We start from the raw sequence: 25,431 nt of genomic DNA on the forward strand, positions 1-25,431 counted from the left end.
AGGGGGTGCGAGCAACCCCGGTTGGGAACCCCTGCCCTATACCATTTCAGAGAAATGGCTGTCCAATCTCTTCTTAAAAACTTCCAATGTTGCAGCATTCACAGCTTTTGGAGGCAGATTGTTCCACTGATTAATTGTTCTAATTCAGGACATCTTAGTTTTAGGTTGCTTCTCTCTTTGGTTAGTTTTCATCCATTGCTTCTTGTCCTGCCCTCAGGTTCTTTGGAGAATAGGTTGACTCCCTCTTCTTTGTGGCAGCCCCTGAGATATTGGAACCCTGCTGTCATGTCCCCCCTCATCCTTCTCTTCATTAACCTAGACATACCCAATTCCAGCAACCGTTCCTTATGTTTTAGCCTCCAGTCCCCTAATCATCTTTGTTGCTCTTCTCTGCACTCTTTCTAGAGTCTCAACTTTTTTTTTACATTGTGTCACCAAAACTGGATGCAATATACCAAGTGTGGCCTTACCAAGGTATTGTAAAGTGGTATTAATACTTCATGTGATCTTGTTTCTATCCTTCTATTAATGCAGCCTAGCACTGTCGGCTTTTTTGGCTGCTACAGCAGACTGCTAGCTCATATTTAAGTGATTGTCCACTAGGACTCCAAGATGCCTCTCACTATTCCTACTATTGAGTGAGGTACCACTTATACTGTACCTGTACATTTGTGTTTTTCTTCCCTAAATGTAGAACCTTACTTTTTTCATCATTAAATTTCATTTTGTTAGGTAGTGCCCAATGTTCAAGTCTTGTCAATGTTCTACTGTTTTTACACAAGTGTTCTTAGAAAATATCTTATTTAAAATATCAAAGAAGTATATGGAAGCAGTGTGACTATCTTCTCAAGATACGTTTTCTTCTACAAAAAATTAACTGAAAGAGTATTATGTACAGATTGCATGGCACAGTTGATAACATACCTTCAGGTGCAAGTGGATTCCTACAGGAGTTTTCAGTCATACAAAGGAGAAAAAATAATCTACCATTGACTAAAATTATTTTCAAGCAGATGTTCAGTTACTACCAAGTTCATTTCCTCACTGCTTTTGGAACCCAAGAACTGATATAACTCCATATCCCACCAGGCTCAAGGTTGACTCAGCATTCCATCCTTCCGAGGTAGGTAAAATGAGGACCCAGATTGTTGGGGGCAATTAAGCTGACTTTGTAATAATGCCGCTTGGGGGTGTGTGTGAAAGCCCTAATAAGCAGGCATATACATAGAATGAAGGCTACTGCTAAGCTTGTAAGCCGCCCTGAGTCTTCGGAGAAGGGCGGGATATAAATGGAATTAAAATAAAATAAATATTCTTTTTCCAGCTCCAAATATAGGTCACTCCTGTTTAGTGAGGTACAGCCACTCAAGATTTAAAAAAAAGAATCGGTAAGCTGGAGAATTCTGAATGGTGAAGTGGGATTGGAAAGAGCCAGTGGAGGTTGAGAAGTCCTAGTCAGCATGGGGATGGAAAGTTGATGGGGTGGGAGATATTACAGAAGTGATGAGAAGATAAGCCTTTAGAGAGAAATAATGGATAATTCGTTTATAAATAATATTTTAATACTCATTTATGATCCTATTTTATTGCTTCAAATTCCCTTGAATTTCATGAAACTGAACATTTCTTGGATTCTGTGCCAGCATTATTTTCTGCTCTGAACTTTTCTGCAAGAAGAAATATTCTTGTTAGAATTCAGAAAACACAACATGCCTTTAATCTTTTTGAGGTGTAAATAAGTTCAGGCATAATATACAAAGTTTAGTAGCCACTCAAAACCATCTGTTGCTATATGTATATTTAATTAAAATTTAATTTAAATTACTACAGATTTATGAAGCTGAAATAAGCCCCTCTCAAAATAAAACTGGCTTCTTTGCTTTATTGTACTTACTGTAGTAAGAAATTGGATATATTGTCTAGCTTACTGTCACTCTTTCTTCTATGCTTACAAAGCCCAAGGCTTTTTGCAATTCTGTGCTTACCTAGAAATAATTCTATCAAACACATTGAGTGTGGGTTTTGCTTAGAAATATATTCAGGCATCCCTAATTATATAGGTAGTCCTCGACTTACAACAATTCATTTAGTGACCGTTTGAAGTTACAACGGCATTGGAAAAAGTGACTTAAGACCATTTTTCACACTTATGACCATTGCAGCATCCCCATGGTCATGTTATTTATATTTGGATGCTTGATAGCTGGTTCATATTTATGACGGTGGCAGTGTCCCAGAGTCATGTGATCATGATCATGGAATTCTGGGAGTTGAAGTCCGCATGTGTTAAAACGGCTAAGGTTGAGAAACGGGGGGGGGGGTCTGCAACCTTGACAACTTTTAAGACTTGTGGACTTCAGCTCCTAGAATTCCTCAGCCAGCTATGCTGGCTGAGGAATTCTGGGAACTGAAGTCCACAAGTCTTAAAAGTTGTCAAGGCTGCAGACCCCTGGTCTAGAATCTCTCCCTGTCTGAAATTTGGAACCTCCTGGCTTTTATCATAGCAAGCTATTCTGCTGGAGCAGGACTGGAGAATAAGAACCAGAATGAATAATGTCATTTGGCTCATGTGGAAATGAGCTGCTTCAATTGTTTTTAAAGGGCTTCTCACTAGGAAGTATTGTCTGAAGACCCTTTCAGGTAAAAGCATGTCTGTAAATTAGTTCTCTGTAATCTAACTGGATTTGCCCTGAATCTTTTCCAAAAGGGAAAGGTGAACTACTCTTAACAGGCTCTTAAGTGTGATGCTTATCACAATTGCTCACCAGCCAGTTGTTGAAATCCCACACTTATCAGATCTTCATATAAATATTTAATGGGATTCTGGCCAGCCGTCAGAACACCATGTAACCAGATAAGAAACATTCTGTGTCCATGTTCCTTGTAGCTCTTTTCCCCTAGAGGATAATATACAAAATGTTAGCCTACTGTTTGGAGAAATGCTTCTGTGTTAAATTTTTGGCTGCAAAGATTTGTTTCGAGATTAGATTCTTTCAAGACCTAGATTCTTAAACTTTTCTGTTGGAAAGGGAAGGTAGAAGAGATTACGGTAGTAGAGGTAGAGCATAATGAAGATCAGGCCAATTAACCCTCTTTTGTTCCCTCCACTAATTCCTAAAGGGAAATATGAAGAGATCTACTACTACAGAGATGTCCTTTCAGCAGATTTTGCAAATATATAGAAGACAGTAATGTTGAGGATGACATTACACAAATGAGACATAAAAATCTGATGATGTAAGTCCTTCTTTATATTAAAAAGTTGTAGGAGACTGTTATTTAGCCCTCCTCCACCTCACCACATTAGCAGTCAAAGCGTTATTTCCTAAATTGTTTTTGCTCTCTAGGATGAAAGTTATGGGGATTCTGTATCTTTCCATGGGTGAGACAGTGGCTTTGGCAAGTATGATTTTGAGAAAATAACAGGAACACAAAGGATTAAACAGCTTTGACATTCCCATCTACAGCTGGATATTCATTTGGGAGGGGTTCTATTGCCCCTCTCCTCGTAATTAGGTATTTTTAGTGCTCTATGGAAACAAAAGAGTTATTTTTCATATCAGAAAATACGCTCCAGGGCAGTAGCTAAAGTTTAAAATGTCAATAATATAAAATAATAAGCATCTAAGCCGTGCCAAATATTGAATAGGATAGAATTCAACCAACTGAAAGATGTACAACGGACATCAACATATACGGTAAACAAAATTCTGGGGCAATCGAAACATTCTTTTGTTAAAAACTGAATCTCCTTTGAAAGATCAGAGTATGCTCCTATCACAGAAAACACTCCTTCCTAATGTATTTATCTTACCAAAGCCCTTAGAGAAAGGCCTGCTAAGATACAAATAAAATATGGCAGGTTTAAGCTGGTATGGGGAATCAGTAAGTACATTATAGTTGCTGAAGAGACAATCAGTTGGGATGCAAACTAGCTTATTTTAGACCATATTCAAGGGATAAATGTGTATGTCTGTTTTTATCAAGGAATAAAGAGGCCTTGTCTGTTTTTATCAGTGAAGGTCCCTAGATGTTCAACAGTAAGGGAAGAATGGTCCTCTATAGTGTTTATATGCCCAATCCAACCCTGTAGGACTTGAAGAGTAATCAAGTAGAAAAAATAATTTTTCATTTAGTGTAATGGAATGAGGCTCCTATATCATATATAGTAATTGGATGTTTAGGAAATCCTGATGAAGGAACATAATTGTCTAGGGAGATTCTCAGTTACCCAGGTCACAGTTGTCTCAAAGGTGCTTTTTTCAAAAGGCAACTGGACTGCTTTCTGAGGAAGAAAAAGAAGCTTCATCGCTTGTGACTGGATGGTGGGGGGGATGGAAGGATAGGTTCTGACAGGGTGGTGGGGGGAAATGGAAGGATTGTATTTTTTTGCAGTCATCTGGTCATTGGCACTCTCTGAGAGAGTCGTGGAGGCCACTTAGGGGTTTCTCTGCGTCCTCAGGGTCACCTGAATCAGAGTGCAAATGGTTATGGACTTCTTGGAACTGCTGAAAGGACCATGTTGTAGATAGGAGATAGGTGGTTTGAAAGAGGGGTAAAAGAGTCCATGTTAGAACTGAACAGATCTCCTTCAACAGAGGGGGAAGAATATGACACCACCTACCGTATCTCCTGTCTACAATGCAGTCCTATCTTGTTTGCAGCAAGAACTAGAAGAATCATCAATTTCCAAAATGCATTTTACTTAATCTGTTCTGAAGAAGTGTAAATATTGAAATAGACATTTGGTATAACACCGTGGTGGCGAACCTATGGCATGCGTGCCACAGGTGGCATGCAGAGCCCTCTCTATGGGCATGCGTGCTGTTGCCCCAGTCCTAGGCCTTCAGCTGGGTTTTATAAAACCTTTTCACTTTAGGCCTCCGCCAGTGTGTGCAAAAAAAAAGGTTCAATCAATTTCAACTTCTCGCGGGGAAAAAAAAGATCTCGCAAAATTGGAATTGATTGATTGAACTTTTTAGTCCCACCCAGTCTGCCGTTACCACCGCAGCCATGCCTACCTAATGGGCCATGCCCACCCAATGGGCCACACTCAGCCGATTGGCCACACCCACCCAATGGGCCACACCCACCCAGCACCCGACAATACATAAGTGAGTTTTGGGTTCCAGTTTGGGCACTCGGTCTCTAAAAGGTTCGCCATCACTGGTATAACATATGCTGAAAACTGCAGTTTGATAGTGTTGAAGCTCATAAAATTGGACTCTAAATCCATTTTTTTAGTGCCTTAAATTTTGACTGGCCTATGTAATGATATACACCTTTAACATTTAAGAAACTTCACAAAATGAAGGCTACGGTCTCAACATACTGCAATGAAATTGTGCTTTGTTTTTCTTTAAGCACACATATAATCACATATCATTTTTTCTAATTAGCTTAGAGACAACATTTACAAGAATATCCAATAGTTATTTTATTTCAATTTTCTTCCCTATTCTTTTTTAAAAACACTGAAAGGATTGAGATTTATAACGAAAGAAGTCTATGTAACTCAGAAATACTCTTTCTGGATTTTGGTTAACTTTCCTATATTTGGAATGGGAACACTGGGTTTTTTTTAAAAAATCCAGCAACTTACCTGTCCACTGTTCTTCTATTGCTTTGATTTGTTCATCTGTAAACTTCCAAAATTGTGCCAGTTTTACCCATTCATGCATTTTTAACCCATTATATGCTAGATTCCAAAGAGATGCACGGATCTGTTTGGTCTGTATGTTGTGATCTTGTTTAAAAGATAGATTAATATTTGACACATTACAGTGATGCTCCTGCAAAGGAAATTTCAGGGATTATATCACGTATTCTTGTTTTCACTCTCAACTATAATCTTTGGATATTATTCTAAATATTTTACAAATGTTAATAATGTCAGATACATGTTTTTTCCCCTTCTGTTCATTTATGTCCAATTGAATTATGTCCAACAAGGTTTTTCGGAAATAGATTACCATTGCATCCTTCCCAGGACTGAGAAAGTAACTGGCTCAAGTGCCAAAGGCAGGACTAGAACCCAGCTTGTAGCCTGATGCTTTAACCATTACATCAAACTGGCTCTCTAGCTATATGGTACTGAGTGTCAAATCCTTCAGACGTTTTCAGTTCTTCAGTTTTATATGCCTTATTCACCAGGCTCTAGCTGATACATCTTGGAGTACTAGTAAAAATAGAGGCTTGACAATGCTAAAATCTGCTCACAAATCACACTTTGGGACTTTTTTAAAAAAATGCAAGCAGTGTATTCTGCTTTCCCCAAATTGTCCTACTTCTTTTATACATTATATTTATCTGCACAAAGTTATTTCATAGCTCCTTTCCATTGATAGTTTAGGAAATAGCTTATAACATAGTAGGGAATATTGTGGAAATGAGCTCTCCTTGTCTGCCTATAACATACATTTATAGAGAGGCACTTTCTGTTACAAATTTGCTCAAAAATCAATACTTGTTCTTATTTCCTTTGGTCACTCTTTGTAATCTAATATCATTTTCCTCCTTTGTGTTTGTAATAAGCATTAGCAGATATATTTATCTAGCCTCAAAAGCAGCCCCTTCTATTCCCTATGCCCTATGGTATAAAACAGTTGCTAAAAATAATCTTATCCATGCCATATAAGACAGCTAGGAACTATATTGACAAGTATCAATATAGTTAATATCACACAGCATTAAGAAAGCCAGGTAAGTCCAGACTAAATCTATTTTATTTGCAACTCCTTCTCTGTCCTCTATCTTCAGTTTTTTTCAGCAGAAGAAAGTAATGCCATACAGTATGCAGAGTAGAAACCTCCTTGATCTCTTCAGCAAAAATGAAGGGTTTACAACTTTATACAGTAAAAGCCTGAATAGATTTGCCATATTTCTGTGGGTTCTGTTCGACAGACCTTTGCCCAGGAGTATCAAGGAAAGGCAAAATCTTGCACTAGCATAAACACAGGTGACACCTGAATTGAAGGAGGTAATTAGTAACTAGATTATGTAAACTGATGACACTGATAGTTTTTGGTATTCTACGTACATGATTGTTGCCTTATCTAGCTTTCTGGTTTCTAATATGCCCATGTAGGAGGAATGGCAGAACGTGAAGGTGGAGTCAAAAGGGAAATTAGCCTAGAATTCCTATGTAGCCAGAAGCGGACTAAGTCCAAACCTCCTTTTCTGTGGATCCTTATCTAACTCCAAGCTGGTGCTGTTAGTTGAGAATATTCCTATGCATAGGCTACAATAAACCGGTTTAATAATAAACCGGTTTATTGGACCTTCACATGTGGACCTGGTCCTTCACACTCGACAGCAGCCAACATGTCCAAGCAGACACATTTTGGATTACACGTATGAAAATTATCTTTGGAAACTACCAATTTCTACAAAAGCAATTATTTCTTCTGTCAATTTTTTAACACTATCAGCTAAGAAATAAAACTGGAAATTCAAGGCTTCATTGGTAAATAGAGGTTAAAAAGCAACCTAAGAATTTAACTTCTTTAATATCAATGATGGCATGAGGAAGGGCTGCTGGGCAAAATGGGAAGAGAAGAGAAAGAAACGGGATACTTCTGATCTACAATTTCCTACCAGTTCTGCAAGGAAGCTTCAAACTCCAGAGCTAAAAATAAGATATTTTGCTTATGAAACTCAATATAACAGAGAAACATGCTTGACCAGAAAAGCCAAATAAGTTGTGTCCTACCTGTTTCCAGATGTAGTACCTCTCTGCTTTTATAATCATGTCTACAACTAAGGCATGATTGCTTCTAGATGCTACAGCAAGTGCAGATTTTCCATGCTAAAAATGTAAACATTGTCAGTTATTAAACTAAAGGTATACCCACCCCCAAAAAATCTGTGCTAAGGTAGAGAATATGTTGCAAAATTCTCTAATCTCACTGCCATGTATCTTGAGAAGTGTTTTTTAAACTTTTTTTAAAAAGTCATTTTGGGCAGCAACAAGCTTTTTTTTTAGAAATCTAAATATAATTCTGTATCTAAGTAGGTAAAATGTTTCCGTGGATCCTCTATTTCCTCTTAAATAGCAAATATCGATGGCCTACCAATGACTAATTGGTAATTCATTTTGGAAGCAAGGATTTGGACTCAAATCTCCCTAATCAAAGCCCAACAAACTATCTGCTGTGATGCACTTGCCTTAAGATATTCCTCACAAAGTTCTAAGATGAATGACCTGCTTTCTAAAGTTGCATAGGCTTTTATTTCATTTTGCTGTGGACTGTCATCTAGGCAGCAATAAATTTTTAATGAAGCTGGAATTAAATCTGCTTTTGGGTTAAGTAAAGAGAAAAATCAAGGCTGCAGACATTACTGTTGCATCACCTCTATCATCATTCTCAGCAGCCACAAAGGCTGTATTCAACACCTTTAAAGCAAAACCTAATGGTTTCACTCATAGGACATGATTAAAGTTGGTTATTTAATTTTGATTTGGTTTCGGTGTAATGCAACCTAACATGTTTAATTAGGTCATACTTAAGGTAGTGACTCCAGGAAATGGATCGTCCCAGTTAAGTGAGCTGTATAAATGTAGCCAAAATGTTAAGAATGGTGTTCTGTAATGGGAAGTCTTATAATTATAGAATGTGGCTACTTAGATTTAGAAGCCTGATTTTCTACTTAACAACCCACACATTCATTTAACAAATGCGTTGGGGAAAACACAGATGGGGGTGTCATTAAGATAGGTGATTTACTTAACTGCCCTCTCAACTTTCAACCATAATGGGAGGCTCCATTATAGTTGTAACTTGATGATTAGCTATACTACCTTATTTCACAAATGCAAAGAACAAATACTGTTATTTTATGTCTGGCACCACATTCCATTATCTCTGTTGCAAGTTTTAAGAGATAACCTAAGTCAAGAATTCTATTTTAATACAGGATCATCTGAAAACCAAACCACGACATGCAGGAGAATTGCATTTTAATAGAATCATGAATACCTTATCTACTATGCTGAAGTCACAGCCTGCCTTTAGTAATGTTTCTATTACGTCCACATTTCCAAGGTCTGCTGCCAGATGTAAAGGTGTTTGATGTCTCTTGTAGATGTAAAGGATAATATTATTCAGAAATCTTTTCCATCAAAAAATGTAACAAAAAAGTTAATATTCACACCATGCAAAGAATGGAATTCATATGGCAATGAATAGATCAGGCAGTGCACTTTCTCACTGGCAGTCCCCTTTCTTCCATCCAGAAGGACAGATGACCCCAATGCTTCTGGCAGTTTGAAACACCTAAAACAGTTTTATGGTAGCATACATTTAACTCCTAGCTTACATGAGATTGTATTTGTTTTAATAGTGTGATTGTATGAATGACTGTCAATGATATTACTTCAATAGTTTGCATTGAGATTTTACTTCTATTTTTGTCTTTTGCACTTTATTTTGTGTATCCTTTCCTGAATCAATTGGAATTGAAACAGATTATGGATATGGTAACATAACATAAACAATACTAAATAAGAGCAAATGAACTTAAATCAATGGAGTTTAGTCAATCACAACTGAAGTTCTAGCAAGTCAATTTAATTCCAAATCTGTATCCAATTCCGTATCTGTATTGTTTTTTAATTATAATTATTGTTTTAAAAGTATTAATTTCTGCCTAAATATTCTGAAATATTTTTAAAATCAGAATAAACATGTTATTCAAACTTTTTCTAAAAATAAATGTGGCGAAGTTGTTGTTTGCTTCTCTGTATGTATTTATGTGGAAATTAGGAAAAGTACCAGGATGTCTCAGGAGCTAAAATGGAGATTTTCTCTTTACCTTTGTTAAAAATTCAAAGATTATTTCCCTGGTAATTTTGTCTCAGAGGATTGTATTGGTTTCATGGAAACATTTATATTTGAGAGTTGAAGTCAGTAGCCTGGACAATGAGCAGTCAAGCCATAAACCAAATTATAATGCTGATATGTTAATATTGTACCATAATTTTTAAAAAGTATAGCACGTGTATATGTATATACTGTATGTGTAAATGTATGTTTTGTGTGTTTACACACACAAACACACACACAAATATTATCTCCAATATTCAGTTCATATGATTCTAACAAGAATTTCTTACCTTATTTAGGCAATTTATGTTATGGTTTGCTTTTATTAAGCTATTTATCACTGATAGGTTATTTTTTGTGATAGCCAAATGTAGAGGAGAATTATTTTTCTGCAAAGAGAGGAGAAATAACACAATGAAACTATATTATTTATTCATAAGAAATCACACTTGACCAGGTTGAAAAGTTTTAAAATATGATGAAAACCTTTGATAAATCAAGTATATTATTTCAATAAGGTTATTCAAGATTTCCATTTTTCCACTAAAAGCCACTATTCAAATAGCTACCTTATGCATTTACTTTAACTGTACTTCATGAGTATACATCCACTACAAAACTGGAGTTTTATTTCAAATGTGTTAGTATATTAAAATACCTTTCTTTTTATCATATTTTAATGTCACATATTCAATAAACTTCTCCCATAGTATGTCTATCATGCTGATGGTACAGCTTTTATAACAACATAGACCAAGGGTATTTTCCAAGAGATCAAAAATGTCAAGATGGCGATCACAACTATGCAATTAAAAAAACACATCCTTTTTTATATCCATTGCGACACAAGCACAAGGCAAGATTTTGATCACATGACTGTGGCCACCATTTTGACTTTTTTGAGCCTCCTTTGCAGATAGCTCTGATACGGACTATTTGGCTACTATATGGCTATTTGAAATAATATAGAAACATATAGATTGCTAAAAGTCTTTACTTTAATGTTCTTGTTAGAAGACCTGTATTGCCAATAGCATTTTTCTGCAATTTTCTTAAATTATAGAACATCTCTTATTTGCATATGCTATATCTCGTCACACAAACACAGACACATACTATTTATAACTTTTACTTTTTCATATTTAAAAAATCCTGCTGAATTTCTCCCTACCAATTTTTTAAATCCAAGTTTTTTATATTGTAATTTCATTCAACTTTTTTTCAAATCACAGCTACTGCTGTTTGCACAAAACTTTCATCATGTACCTTTTTTTTCAGTTACATTCTGTGATGGATTTTTGAATGAGGAAAATGAGCCCTTTGATTCTAGTGTTTGTTCCACTGCAGAACCAGGTGCAAGCACATCGCTCAAATTTATTTGCAAAGAAATCTCTTATAACCAGGGCTTTTTTTGTCATAGAGCGCTCAGAACGGAGTTCCGGCACCTTTTTTGGATGGAACCTTGTAGGGTAGGCAAGGCGGGTTGTATGACATGTGTGAGTTCAGGCACCTTTTTCTTTTACAAAAAAGCACTGCTTATAACTATAGCAAATGTATGAGGTACATATATTGTACATTTGAAATGTTACTTATATTTATTTCAGGGTTAGGCATATTTTAATATTCACTCAGCAAAACTGAAAATAGAATGTTTAATTGATTTATGTAGACTGTGGTTCTTCTTTTTTTATGGCTTGAATTATGCATAACTTTAGCTATCATCACTTTCAGAAAATGTTGAGAAATGTCAGGATATAACATGAGAAAACAAGAATAAGAAAAAGTCACCTGAGACTGAGCATCCAGATCAATATTATTACTGATAAGAAATCTGACCAAAGGTGTGTGTCCATTTTGGGTTGCAATATGCAATGCACTGGCATAGTGCTGAATGAAATATGTTGAAAAGAAAGGAAAATAATTTTATTGTTAATAATACAATGTAATTCAAATGTATGTTTTTGGAAGATATGTACAGTTGTGCTAATAACAAAAAACTAATTAGGCCAATCTCCAGAAAACATTTGGAGAATAAATCCTTAACTTTTGCCACAGTTATTTCACATTTTATACAAGTCTACACCAAATACATAAGTAATGTTTTTTATACTCTCTTCTACCACATCTCCTTAAGTAGTTAGTTCTGATGGAGAAACTCTTGTTCCTTAGGCCATGGTTTCTAAGCCTACTCAAATAGAGGAAATATGATTCAAGATGCAATATTTTCTGTGAATGTGGGTGTGTGAAAAGATGAGGGAAATGGTTAAGAAAGGAAACGAATTATAGTTTTCCAAATCAAAATCATGCACCTTAGCTAAATCTATCAGGCTAAAGTTGCATTTGTATATTCTCTTCATAACAAACAAAATTAGTTCTCAAAAATATGCATTGGATTATTGCTGGATGACATGGAAAGCAGAAAATGAAGTTTTAAAAAAATCATTATTTCAATTTCCCTAATAACTGTTCCATATTATTAATTTGAATTATTGGGATGCTTACTATTAACAATAATTTTACTACTGTTTCCTTCAGCTTTCTTGAACTTCTATATTAATTTTAATTTAATTTAATTTATTAATATTTCTATACCGCCCTTCTCCTGGAGGACTCAGGGCGGTGTACAGGGCAAGAATAAAACACAGAAATTTACAAAAACTAAAAGATAATTAAATGCATGCCCGATTAAAATACAATTGATACATAGTAAAAAACCCCGATAAAAATAATAAAAAACCCCACCAATCCCCCCTCAGGCCAGGCCGGCTTGCTCGAACAAGTATGTTTTCAGATCGCGGTGAAAGGAGCGCAGATCGGGCGCCGTCCGGAGCTCAACCGGTAACTGGTTCCATAGCTCCGGGGCGCCCACAGAGAAGGATCTCCCCCTGGGGGCCACCAGTCGGCATTCTCTGACCGGTGGCACCCTGAGGAGGCCCTCTCTGTGGGAACGCACAGGGCGCAGGGAGCTTGATGCCGGCAGCAGATGTTCCCTGAGGTACTCCGGCCCCATGCCATGGAGGGCTTTGAACACCATTACTAGCACCTTGAATCTCACCCGGAAGACAACTGGCAACCAATGCAGCTCACGGAGCAGAGGTGTAACATGGGAGTATCGGGAGACTCCCAACACAACTCTCGCGGCTGCATTCTGTACCAGTTGGAGCCTCCGGGTGGTCCTCAAGGGAAGCCCCATGTAGAGAGCGTTGCAGTAGTCTAGACGAGAGGTCACGAGCGCGTGAGTGACCGTGCATAAATCATCCCGGCTTAGATAGGGCCGCAACTGGCGCACCAGGCGAACCTGGGTGAAAGCCCCCCTAGTCACAGCCACCATGTGATCTTCCAAGGTGAGCCGCGAATCTAGGAGGACTCCCAAGTTGCGAGCCCTATCTACGGGGGGTAATAATTCACCCCTCATAGAAAGAGATGGAATATCCGAATAGACCCGGGATGAAGGTATGCAAAGCCACTCGGTCTTGTCGGGGTTGAGTTGAAGTCTGTTCCTCCCCATCCAGATCCGAACCGCCTCCAGGCAACGGGACATCACGTTGAGGGCATCACTGGGGTGGTTTGGGGTCGAAAGAAAAAGCTGGGTATCATCAGCGTACTGATGATACCCAACTCCAAAGCCACGAATGATCTCACCCAGCGGTTTCATGTAGATGTTGAACAGGAGAGGCGAGAGGACCGACCCCTGAGGAACTCCACAAACGAGAGACCTCGCGGTCGACCTCTGCCCTCCTGTCAACACCGACTGCGAGCGTCCCTGGAGATAGGAGGAGAACCACTGTAAAACCGTGCCTCCCACTCCCAATCCCCTGAGACGCCGCAGCAGGATACCATGGTCGATGGTATCGAAAGCCGCTGAGAGGTCTAATAGGACTAGAACAGAGGAATGACCCCTGTCCCGAGCCCACCAGAGATCATTCACCAGCGCGACCAATGCTGTCTCCGTGCTGTGCCCGGGCCTGAAACCCAATTGGTACGGGTCTAGATAATCCGCTTCATCCAGGACCAAAGGGAGCTGATGCGCCACCACACTCTCAACAACCTTCGCAAGAAAGCGAAGGTTGGAGACCGGACGGAAGTTGTTCAATACAGCTGGGTCCAAGGCAGGCTTCTTGAGGAGGGGCCTCACCACCGCCTCTTTCAAGACGGCAGGGAAGCTACCCTCACTCAAAGAAGCTGATATAACTGCCTGGAACCAGCTGCGTGTCCTCTCCCGGGCTGCATAAACCAGCCAGGAAGGGCACGGGTCCAATAAACATGTGGTGGAGCTCAGTCTCCCCATAATCCTGTCCACTTCATCCGGAGTCACAGAATCAAACTCCTCCCAAGTGATATCGACAAGACCACCCGCGTCCTGATCGCCAGACTCTGCCCAGTCAGAGTCCAGACCGGTCCGAATCCGAGCGATTTTGTCCGACAGATAATTGTTAAACTCCTCGGCACGACCCTGCAAGGGTTCCTCCCTCACCTCCTGATTAAGGAGGGAGCGAGTCACCCTAAACAGAGCGGCCGGGCGATTATCTGCGGACGCGATAAGGGTAGCGAAGTGATTAGACCTCGCCACCCTCATCGCAGTGAGATAAGACCTAATATGGGTTCTTAGTCGCAATCGGTCGGATTCGGATCGGCTGGACCTCCAACCGCTCTCTAGGCCCCATCTCCGACGCTTCATCTCCCGGAGCTCCGCGGAGAACCATGGAGCTCGACGGGATCTGCATCGGGTCAGGGGCCGCAAGGGTACAACTTGGTCAAGAGCCTCAGTGGCTGCCCTTTCCCAAGCTTCCACTAAGGCATCTGCCGAGCTGTGAGTGGGGGAGGCAGGTGGGGACCCCAGCACTGCCTGGAACCTCGCGGAATCCATTAAGCGTCTGGGGCGGTACCATCTAACTGGTTCCACACACCCACAGCAGGGGGTGGCAAAACGGAAGACCAGCCGCAGGAGATGATGATCGGTCCATGACAGGGGCATAATAATTGGGGAGCCCCCACCAAGATCATCTAACCACTGACCAGATAAGAAAACTAGGTCAAGGGTGTGGCCTCCCTCATGAGTCGGTCCTGAAATTACTTGCGTCAGGTCCATGGCCGTCATGGAAGCCATGAACTCCCGTGCAAACTCAGATGATCCTCCCAGAGATGGTAGATTGAAGTCCCCCAAAACTATAAGTTTCGGGAACTCAACCACCAACCCAGAGAGGACATCGAGAAGCTCAGGCAGGGCTGCTGCTGCGTGACTAGGCGAAAGGTACACCAGCAGCAAGCCCAACTGCGCACCAGGGCCGCATCTCAAGAAGAGAGACTCACACCCGACTATCTGCGGAACGGTGGCCTCCCGCGGACCTAAGGTCTCCCTCATAACAACAGCCACTCCCCCACCCCTACCCTGAGCCCGAGGCCGGTGTAGCACCCGGAAACCTGGTGGGCAAAGATCAGCCAGAGGAATACCGCCCTCTGGGCCCAGCCAAGTCTCCGTGATGCAAGCCAGGTCCGCCTGCTCACCCTCGACCAAGTCACGGACGAGAGGAGCTTTATTAACGACAGACCTGGCATTCAAGTACACCAGCCGGAGCTCAGGAGGCTGCACATCCTCACTCCTGGGACCTCGGGGCAGAACAAGAGGGTCGGAACGCCTCACCGCTTGCAAGTAGCGGAGAGGCCTTCCCTGAGATCGATACGGCCCTCTGTTCCTGCACCCGCTGCCATTCCCTAACGTCGTGGGAATAGGCATTCCCACGACTTGCCCTGGAGCCCCGGGGGCGACCGACCCCCGCTCCTCCCCTCCGCGATCAATCCCGGCCCTGGCCTGAACAGTGGTTGCTGGACTGCCCCCCATATCCGATGTTGTAATAAAAAGGATCTTAATGTTGCATCAAGATCCTTTTTATTACAAAAATAAGTAATAAAGAATACACAAATGTGAGATGGAGATGAGTTAACTGGGGCTATAAAAATCCAGGTGAATGATATTTAATTTAATTTAATTTATTAATATTTCTATACTGCCCTTCTCCCGAGGGACTTAGGGCGGTGTACAGGGCAAGAATAAAACACAGAGATTTACAAAAAATAAAAGATAATTAAATACATGCCCGATTAAAAATACAGATAATACATAGTAAAAAAAACCCCAATAAAATAGTAAAAAACCCCACCAATCCCCCCTCAGGCCAGGCCGGCTTGCTCGAACAAGTATGTTTTCAGATCGCGGCGAAAGGAGCGAAGATCGGGCGCCGTCCGGAGCTCAACCGGTAACTGGTTCCATAACTCCGGGGTGCCCACAGAGAAGGATCTCCCCCTGGGGGCCACCAGTCGACATTCTCTGACCGGTGGCACCCTGAGGAGACCCTCTCTGTGGGAACGCACAGGACGGAGGGAAGTAGACGCCGGCAGCAGGTGTTCCCTAAGGTACTCCGGACCCCTGCCATGTAGGGCTTTAAACACCATTACTAGCACCTTGAATCTCACCCGGAAGACAACTGGCAACCAATGCAGCTCACGGAGCAGGGGTGTGACATGGGAGTATCGGGAAACTCCCAACACAACTCTCGCGGCTGCATTCTGTACCAGTTGGAGCCTCCGGGTGGTCCTCAAGGGAAGCCCCATGTAGAGAGCGTTGCAGTAGTTTAGACGAGAGGTCACGAGCGCGTGAGTGACCGTGCATAAATCATCCCAGCTTAGATAGGGCCGCAACTGGCGCACCAGGCGAACCTGGGCGAAAGCCCCCCTAGTCACAGCCACCATGTGATCTTCCAAGGTGAGCCGTGAATCTAGGAGGACTCCCAAGTTGCGAGCCCTATCTACGGGGGGTAATAATTCACCCCCTATAGAAAGAGATGGAATATCCGAATAGACCCGGGATGAAGGTATGCAAAGCCACTTGGTCTTGTCGGGGTTGAGTTGAAGTCTGTTCCTCCCCATCCAGATCCGAACCGCCTCCAGGCAACGGGACATCACGTTGAGGGCATCACTGGGGTGGTTTGGGGTCGAAAGAAAAAGCTGGGTATCATCAGCGTACTGATGATACCCAACTCCAAAGCCACGAATGATCTCACCCAGCGGTTTCATGTAGATGTTGAACAGGAGAGGCGAGAGGACCGACCCGAGGAACTCCACAAACGAGAGACCTCGCGGTCGACCTCTGCCCTCCTGTCAACACCGACTGCGAGCGTCCCTGGAGATAGGAGGAGAACCACTGTAAGACCGTGCCTCCCACTCCCAATCCCCTGAGACGCCGCAGCAGGATACCATGGTCGATGGTATCGAAAGCCGCTGAGAGGTCTAATAGGACTAGAACAGAGGAATGACCCCTGTCCCGAGCCCTCCAGAGATCATTCACCAGCGCGACCAATGCCGTCTCCGTGCTGTGCCCGGGCCTGAAACCCGATTGGTACGGGTCTAGATAATCCGCTTCATCCAGGACCAAAGGGAGCTGATGCGCCACCACACTCTCAACAACCTTCGCAAGAAAGCGAAGGTTGGAGACCGAACGAAAGTTGTTCAATACAGCTGGGTCCAAGGCAGGCTTCTTGAGGAGAGGCCTCACCACCGCCTCTTTCAAGACGGCAGGGAAGCTACCCTCACTCAAAGAAGCTGATATAACTGCTTGGAACCAGCTGCGTGTCCTCTCCCGGGCTGCATAAACCAGCCAGGAAGGGCACGGGTCCAATAAACATGTGGTGGAGCTCAGTCTCCCCATAATCCTGTCCACTTCATCCGGAGTCACAGAATCAAACTCCTCCCAAGTGATATCGACAAGACCACCCGCGTCCTGATCGCCAGACTCTGCCCAGTCAGAGTCCAGACCGGTCCGAATCCGAGCGATTTTGTCCGACAGATAATTGTTAAACTCCTCGGCACGACCCTGCAAGGGTTCCTCCCTCACCTCCTGATTAAGGAGGGAGCGAGTCACCCTAAACAGAGCGGCCGGGCGATTATCTGCGGACGCGATAAGGGTAGCGAAGTGATTAGACCTCGCCACCCTTATCGCAGCGAGATAAGACCTAATGTAGGTTCTTAGTCGCAATCGGTCGGATTTGGATCGGCTGGACCTCCAACCGCTCTCTAGGCCCCGTCTCCGACGCTTCATCTCCCGGAGCTCCGCGGAGAACCATGGAGCTCGACGGGATCTGCATCGGGTCAGGGGCCGCAAGGGTACAACTCGGTCAAGAGCCTCAGTGGCTGCCCTTTCCCAGGCTTCCACTAAGGCATCTGCCGAGCTGTGAGTGGGGGAGGCAGGTGGGGACCCCAGCACTGCCTGGAACCTCGCGGAATCCATTAAGCGTCTGGGGCGGTACCATCTAACTGGTTCCACACACCCACGGCGGGGGGTAGCAAAACGGAAGACCAGCCGCAGGAGATGATGATCGGTCCATGACAGGGGCATAATAATTGGAGAGCCCCCACCAAGATCATCTAACCACCGACCAGATAAGAAAACTAGGTCAAGGGTGTGGCCTCCCTCATGAGTCGGTCCTGAAATTACTTGCGTCAGGTCCATGGCCGTCATGGAAGCCATGAACTCCCGAGCCAACTCAGATGATTCTCCCAGAGATGGTAGATTGAAGTCCCCCAAAACTATAAGTTTCGGGAACTCAACCACCAACCCAGAGAGGACATCGAGGAGCTCAGGCAGGGCTGCTGCTGCGTGACTAGGCGAAAGGTACACCAGCAGCAAGCCCAACTGTGCACCAGGGCCGCATCTCAAAAAGAGAGACTCACATCCGACTATCTGGGGAACGGTGGCCTCCCGCGGACCTAAGGTCTCCCTCATAACAACAGCCACTCCCCCACCCCTACCCTGAGCCCGAGGCCGGTGTAGCACCCGGAAACCTGGTGGGCAAAGATCAGCCAGAGGAATACCGCCCTCTGGGCCCAACCAAGTCTCCGTGATGCAAGCCAGGTCCGCCTGCTCACACTCGACCAAATCACGGACGAGAGGAGCTTTATTGACGACAGACCTGGCATTCAAGTACACCAGCCGGAGCTCAGGAGGCTGCACATCCTCACTCCTGGGACCTCGGGGAAGAACAAGAGGGTCAGAACGCCTCACCGCTTGCAAGTAGCGGAGAGGTCTTCCCTGAGATCGATACGGCCCTCTGTTCCTGCACTTGCTGCCATTCCCTAACGTCGTGGGAATGGGCAATCTCACGACTTGCCCTGGAGCCCCGGGGGCAACCGACCCCCGCTCCTCCCCTCCGTGATCAATCCCGGCCCTGGCCTGAACAACGGTTGCTGGACTGCCCCCCATATCCGAACAACCAAAAGAAGTTCCCACCCCCCTCCCTAACCTCCCAAAAAACTAATCAGGGGCCTCTTATTTGGCTTATATCGGAGGCCCCTACCCGTGCCCAACCATCTCTCAGGGTCCCAGCAATCGGGCCCTTCATCAAGAGGAGGTGTAAAGAGTAAGGCGGGTCGCTTGCACTAGAAAACTTGAAATCTAGTGTTCATCTGAATTTTGCAGCCCAAATCTAGCACCCTTGTTACACTTTAATACAATTTCACAAAAGCAATTTCTCTGATTTTTAATTCACAATATGGAAAAGTTCAAAAAAATATTATCTCAGTAAGTGAATAAAGAACACCACATGTACCTACATACTTTGTTCAAAATATTGATGTCACTTCCGGCTTCCAGTAAGAGGTCAGCACATTTTTCATGGCCTCCTTCAACAGCCATATAAAATGGTGTTTCACCATTCTGAAGAACAATACAAAAAGGAAGTATGTCATTAATGTCAGATACAGCTGCTTATATACAGCTACCCAATACAGGCTCATAGGAAGTAAGAAATTTTTTTCAGATAATTTATATAAAATTAAAGAATTATTAAAGATAATTTTTCTATTGAAACTTTGATATGGGACTGCAAAATATGTATGCCTGCAATAAAGCAGTTATTTATCTTCAAGGTGGTTCATATTTAATAATTGGCAAAAGAGAAATTCAGAATTAATGGTAATCCTAGCACCAATCATACACTATGATTGATTTTACTTGTATATCACCAAATCAAAACAGACTCATGATAATTTACCAAACACTCAATAATATATCTGTAAACAAAATGTCCACAGAGATATAATTACATGGATTACAGTAATGTATTCTGCATAGGGCTATCCTTGAAGACCATTCCAGAGTTGGTCTAGAATGCAGTGTTGTGGATAGTGTTGGGCATGCTTTGTCATGCCTGTGTGACACCCATTGTTCTGCGATCAGCATGGATTATCAATTGGCTTATTGCAATTCAAGATGCTGGTTATCACTTTAAAGCCATTCATGGTATTAAGGCCTGATTATTTGAGGATCCACCTGTCTCTAATTGTTTTTACCTATCCAGTATATAATTGGACAGTGGGCATGCTGTGAGTCCAATTGATTAAGCAGTGGTATCTTGTAGGATCCAGGAAGTAGGCCTTCTCTATCATGGTACCTCCCCTCCCACCCAAGGTAATGTAGTAAAGGTCTTCCTGTCTGAGTTTTGAGCATGAGTTGCTTTTTAATTGTTTTGCTTCACACATATTTTAGCATATTTCTTGTATTTTTACCTGATTGAATTTGTTTATATCTTCCCACTGCTGAAGAAGAATCTCTACCACTTCATCGTGGCCATTTTTAGCTGCTAGATGCAAGGCAGTGTTTCCTTCCTACAAAAATGTGCATAGACATCTAAGAATGTAGGCTTGAATTATCACTAAAAACAAATATACTTGAATCAAGAATAATAAATATAATGCTCAATCTTTAATAGAAGACTGCATATACCTGGTACATTGATATTTTGATAAGAAGTATTCAATCTGGCATTTCAAGTAAAATATGCTGTTACAATATTTATTATTAAGACATTGTTCAATATGTTTGCAAATTATCATTTCATTATTTGGCTAATTAAATTCGGGGGAGAGGTAAAAATCAGCAGAAAGTAAATTGCCTTGTGGACCACAAAGCCCGCCCCCCTTTTTTATGTGATCCCTTCTCCCAGAGCGACCTATTGTACCTATTCAGTGCAAACCACTATATAACACCAATATGACTTTATACTGGGTTTTTTTTCACAGAAAATGCAATCAGACTTCTGGTAGATATAATACAAATGTAAGACATTGAAAAACAAATAAAAAGATAATAAGTGTTCTAACATCAGTGTCCTTCGGTGCTCACTGACATCAATAAATAGAAAATGTGGCTTCACCTGAAAAAAAAATCTACCTGTTCTAACAAGAGAATGTTAGAAAAATCTTAATAGTAAGGACAGTGAAATGATAACTGGAGAAGCAACTTCTCGGGAAGTGCTTAAATGGAAAAGATGCTTAATATGCACAGAGAACTGGACTCATGACCCAAGTGTGTGTGTTAGTCATGTGACAGAGCAGAGGAAGAATTGGCAGCTGAGAATATCATGATGAAATGTAGCTCAGTAGGGAAGTGTGAAAAAGGAGCAGGTCTGGATTTCAGCAAGCCAACAGCACAAGACCTGAAAGAGGAAGCTACTTCACTCCACAACAGCACAGGACCTGAAAGAGCCCAGAAGCTACTTCACTCCACCAAAGATACTGACAGAGTACAAGCATACAGCAGCTGTTCCCACCCTCACCAACAAAGGGGGAAAGGCACTTCAGTAGTTCAGAAAAGCAGCTGACAGCAACAGAAGCCAACTAACTTCAAGATAGGTACTGTACATGACATCTAAACATACAATAGCTGTCTTTAGTTCAACATAGCTTAACAAAAAACAAAAGAATTGTTTATAAGACTCTTTAAATGAGATAGACCTTGGTATAGGTGTGGTACAGCATATATTATAGGTTTAGTGATGAGCGATGAATTTCAGAAATAAGTTTGTTAATTTTTTTATTCAACAAAAGCATCTCTAGAAATGCAGGGGCAATAACAATAGTCTATTGGAGGTCTGTACCATTTCCCCAAAGAACCTTCTCACAATTTAGTATAGAACATACAAAATCAAATAAGTAGCTTTAGAACTTACCTTATCCTTTTCGGAGGTAAATAAATTAAGGGTAATGAACTCATTTATCATTTCTTCATGGCCCATTTCAGCTGCCAGGAGGAATGGCGTTCTCCCTTTCTGGGAGGAAAGTAAAGTTAAAAGACACTAAGGAAGAAAATCGATATTCTTTCAAGATTAATTACCAATAGTTTTAACCCAGTTGGAGGTAATTTGTCCCTTTGGATTGCACATGGTCTGCAGTCAAACTACAAAATTATTTACAGGTGATCTACAAGAATGCTGAACAAGAAGATGCACAAACTCTGCATGAGTATTTTCTGGTGATGCTACAAGTGCCATATGAACCTGAACAAGACACACCAGAAGGGTATTTCACTTCAACAAATCTGGAAGACAGGGTCTGCAGGGTTTTTTTTAATGGAAAGATTTCTAAATGCTGCTCAAATAAAAAAAAAACACAAATCTTTAAAAGTCTCATGTATTACTACATATGTGATGTGACCCACAGTATACGCATAATCTTTTAGACTAGATTCCTCAAGATCACACATAGCCCCTAGAAGCTTGTTAAGAGCCCATCGAAAAGTAGCTATCAGTTTGCAATCTTTAAATAAACAAAAGAAGAAAATCATTAAGTAAATGGAAATCAACCATATTAATTATATTGGAGTAACTGAATGTTATTTTTATTAAATTAAAATTAAATTAAATTAAATTGAGTTTAGATTTTTCAGCCAAGCCTTTTGGAATGTAGCTCCCAAATTTACAAGCCAAATGTAGCATTTAGCCCAGCAACAGCCAGGTATCTTGATGCATGCTCAGAATTACTGCAGAGAATAGGAGTATGAATATATGTATGATCAGTTAATATAATTAACAACATATGGTTAATCAAAAGGAGCCAGAAATACACAACACCAGCAATATCTATAGGGGTGTGTGTGTGTGTGTGTGTGTGCATCTAAGATGGCAAAAAGATGGGCATAGCATTGTGATGCAAGCTGTGCCCTATACATGTGCATATAATATTGACATACTATAAAAGGAACGAGACTAGCATAATGATGCTGCATCCGCCAGCATCTTTCCCAGGTTTGACTCACTCTATAAGCAACACTGAATAAAACAAACATTTGTTCTATCAATATTCATGAAATACAGAGAAAAATATATGGAAGCCATATTTATAAACATGCTCAGTATTTTAAATACATGTATTCACAGAAATAATGCTAATATCCATTGTCTAATTGCTTATTCTTTGCACTCATAATACCTCATCAGGTTTATTGAGTTCCATCAGGTGAAGATCTTGGATAAAATAATTCACTATTCTAACACTATTATTCTTAGCAGCAAAATGTAGGACATTCATGCCTTCCTAAAAAAATGAAAAAAAGAGTTACTGAAAACATAATTAGAAATCCTGTTGTGTACATGGTTGTTGCTGGCTTATATTTTGGGATACCATACCTGGTTCTTTGCTTTTTGATCAGCTCCTGCTTTAATTAACATCAGCATTATTTCCAAATTACCAGACCATGCAGCAAGATGAATTGCAGTAAGGCCATGCTTTAAAAGTAAGTAAAATAAGTAAGCATAAACTTCAAAGAGACAATGAAATTCAAAACTAGCCTTTTAAATTCTGTTTTATTGGAAAATAGGTAGATTCCCTCAACTTTGTGACAGCCCCTTAGATCAGCGGTCCTCAACCTTTGTGGCTTGGTGGCCTGGCTGGGGGGGAGAGAGGGGAATTGGGCTACACAAGCAGCAGGCCAGCACACACACGCATGAGTGCCCACAAGCCCACCCCTGGCGCAAGTTGAGTTGCATGTGTGCGCACATGCTCCAGCCAGCCACTCACGCAACCCAATTCTGAATAGACCATGGCCTGGCACTGGGCCGCAGCCTGGGGGTTGGGAACCCCTGCATTAGATACTAGAACACTGCTATCATATCATCCCTAGTCCTTCTTTTAAACTAGACATACCCAATTCCTGCAACTGTTTTAGCCTCGTCTCCTAATCATCCTTGTTGCTCTTCTCTGCACTCTTTTCTAGAGTCTCAATATCTTTTTTATATCATGGTGACCAAAACTGGTTTCAATATTTCATGTGTGGTCTTACCAAGGCATTAAAAAGTGGTATGAACATTTTGTGTGATCTTGATTCTATACCTCTGTTAATGTAACCTAGGACTGTGTTGGCTTTTTTGCCAGCTGCAGCACATTGCTGGCTCATATTTAAGTGATTGTCCACCAGGAGTCCAAAATCCCTCTCGCAGTTACTACTATTGAGCAGGGACCACCTATTCCTATATCCATGCATTTGGTTTTTCTTGCTGAAATGTAGAACTTTATATTTTTCACCACTGAATGTCATTTTGTTAGATAGGGTCCAGTGTTCAAGTCTGTCCAGATCCTTCTGTATTTTGAGCCTATCTACTGGAATATTGGCTCTTAGTATTGTACTTTAGTATTGTATGCAAATTTGATAAATTCCTCTTCTATTCCCTCATCTAAATCTTCAGTGTTTCACAGAATCTTACAGCACTTCGGTTTTGCCTTTAGTCATCTTTAGAATATTGCTCTATCATTTTATTTCTTATCTATTTAGCAGGAAAACCCTAAAATGACATTATTAATTCAATTTTTCCAATAGCCTGGGCATGATTAGTCAGAAATATTAGAATTAATGATTCCATTAAATGTATTGTAGGAGCAGAGATATTTAATCAATGTTAGTCAAGGATCAGAATGAGTCTGGTAGCCTCTTTTTAGACTAACACAGAGGTCCCCTACCCCCGATCCGCGGCACACCATCAGTCCACATCCCATCAGAAACCAGGCCACACAAACAAGTCCCATCTGCACACACCCACGGGATGCAGGCAGCACATGAAAGCATGCATCCCTAGCCTGCAGAAAAACCTCTCTCCATAGAACCGGTCCCAAAGGTCGGGGGCCACTGGACTAACACGTATTATTAAAATTCCTTTAAATAAAATATTTTAGTCTAAAATGATACTAGCGGATTACTTCTTTTCCATAAAAGAACCTCTCTGTTTCAGGTACTCTAACATAGTAATAAAAAATCAGTTGCATATACCTTATCTGCAATATCAACTCTAGCTTTGTGATGGAGAAGAAAGTCAACTGCCGATATATGATTTCCTGCAACAGCAAAATGGAGGGCTGTGCGTTTCAACTAAAACATGAAATAAATCATAGGGAATAAATACAGAAAATAAAAGGCAAAATTAGACATAGCAAGCATTTAAACTAAGTAAATTAAACTATGGCTAATATGAAAACATGTTTAATGAGTCATCACCTTTCCAACACATCCCCCAAAACACACCATTTTGTAAACCTCCACATCTACAGTGCAAGTCCAAAAAAAGGTGTAGCTTTTGTTTTGTTTTTAAAATTAACAATGTAGGTAGAAGATAGAAAAAGACATAGTAAAATTTCAGTAAACAAATGATTTACCATTATCACAAAATTCAAATTTCATTGTTTCATTAATTAATTAAATGTATAGAAGTAGGTTCATTATAGCACCTTAAAAAAATTCTATAAAACTTTAAACATTAATATTAATGGTGATATTGCCATTATTTGTCAT

The 25,431-nt window shown here is 41.2% G+C and overlaps 1 protein-coding gene and 1 long non-coding RNA gene across 5 annotated transcripts in view; one reads left to right on the top strand and one right to left on the bottom strand.

Moving 5' to 3' along the window:
- The first annotated feature begins 1,376 nt into the window (after positions 1 to 1,376).
- On the top strand, positions 1,377 to 8,939 carry LOC308662077. The gene is made up of 3 exons (XR_014025095.1): positions 1,377 to 1,388; positions 3,121 to 3,237; positions 8,917 to 8,939. It is a non-coding gene; the product is annotated as an uncharacterized lncRNA (long non-coding RNA).
- Positions 1,547 to 25,431, bottom strand: part of ANKDD1B (ankyrin repeat and death domain containing 1B) — a 28,880-nt gene continuing 4,995 nt past the window's right edge. Inside the window, exons 3-15 of one of the 4 annotated variants that reach the window (XM_081317508.1) lie at positions 24,913 to 25,011; positions 23,279 to 23,377; positions 23,082 to 23,186; positions 21,824 to 21,922; positions 20,382 to 20,480; positions 19,432 to 19,530; positions 11,613 to 11,711; positions 10,115 to 10,213; positions 8,979 to 9,077; positions 7,712 to 7,807; positions 5,603 to 5,792; positions 2,766 to 2,897; positions 1,547 to 1,667 (exon numbers count right to left, since the gene is read on the bottom strand). In XM_081317508.1, the coding sequence (XP_081173634.1) occupies positions 1,609 to 1,667; positions 2,766 to 2,897; positions 5,603 to 5,792; positions 7,712 to 7,807; positions 8,979 to 9,077; positions 10,115 to 10,213; positions 11,613 to 11,711; positions 19,432 to 19,530; positions 20,382 to 20,480; positions 21,824 to 21,922; positions 23,082 to 23,186; positions 23,279 to 23,377; positions 24,913 to 25,011 (1,374 nt within the window). In that variant the 3' untranslated portion in view covers positions 1,547 to 1,608. The remainder of the gene's footprint in view (positions 1,668 to 2,765; positions 2,898 to 5,602; positions 5,793 to 7,711; positions 7,808 to 8,978; positions 9,078 to 10,114; positions 10,214 to 11,612; positions 11,712 to 19,431; positions 19,531 to 20,381; positions 20,481 to 21,823; positions 21,923 to 23,081; positions 23,187 to 23,278; positions 23,378 to 24,912; positions 25,012 to 25,431) is intronic. The other 3 variants (XM_081317506.1, XM_081317507.1, XM_081317505.1) reach the window with 3 other exon arrangements.

This window comes from Vipera berus, assembly GCF_964194415.1.
Source record: "Vipera berus genome assembly, chromosome: 2".
Taxonomy (NCBI): domain Eukaryota; kingdom Metazoa; phylum Chordata; class Lepidosauria; order Squamata; family Viperidae; genus Vipera; species Vipera berus.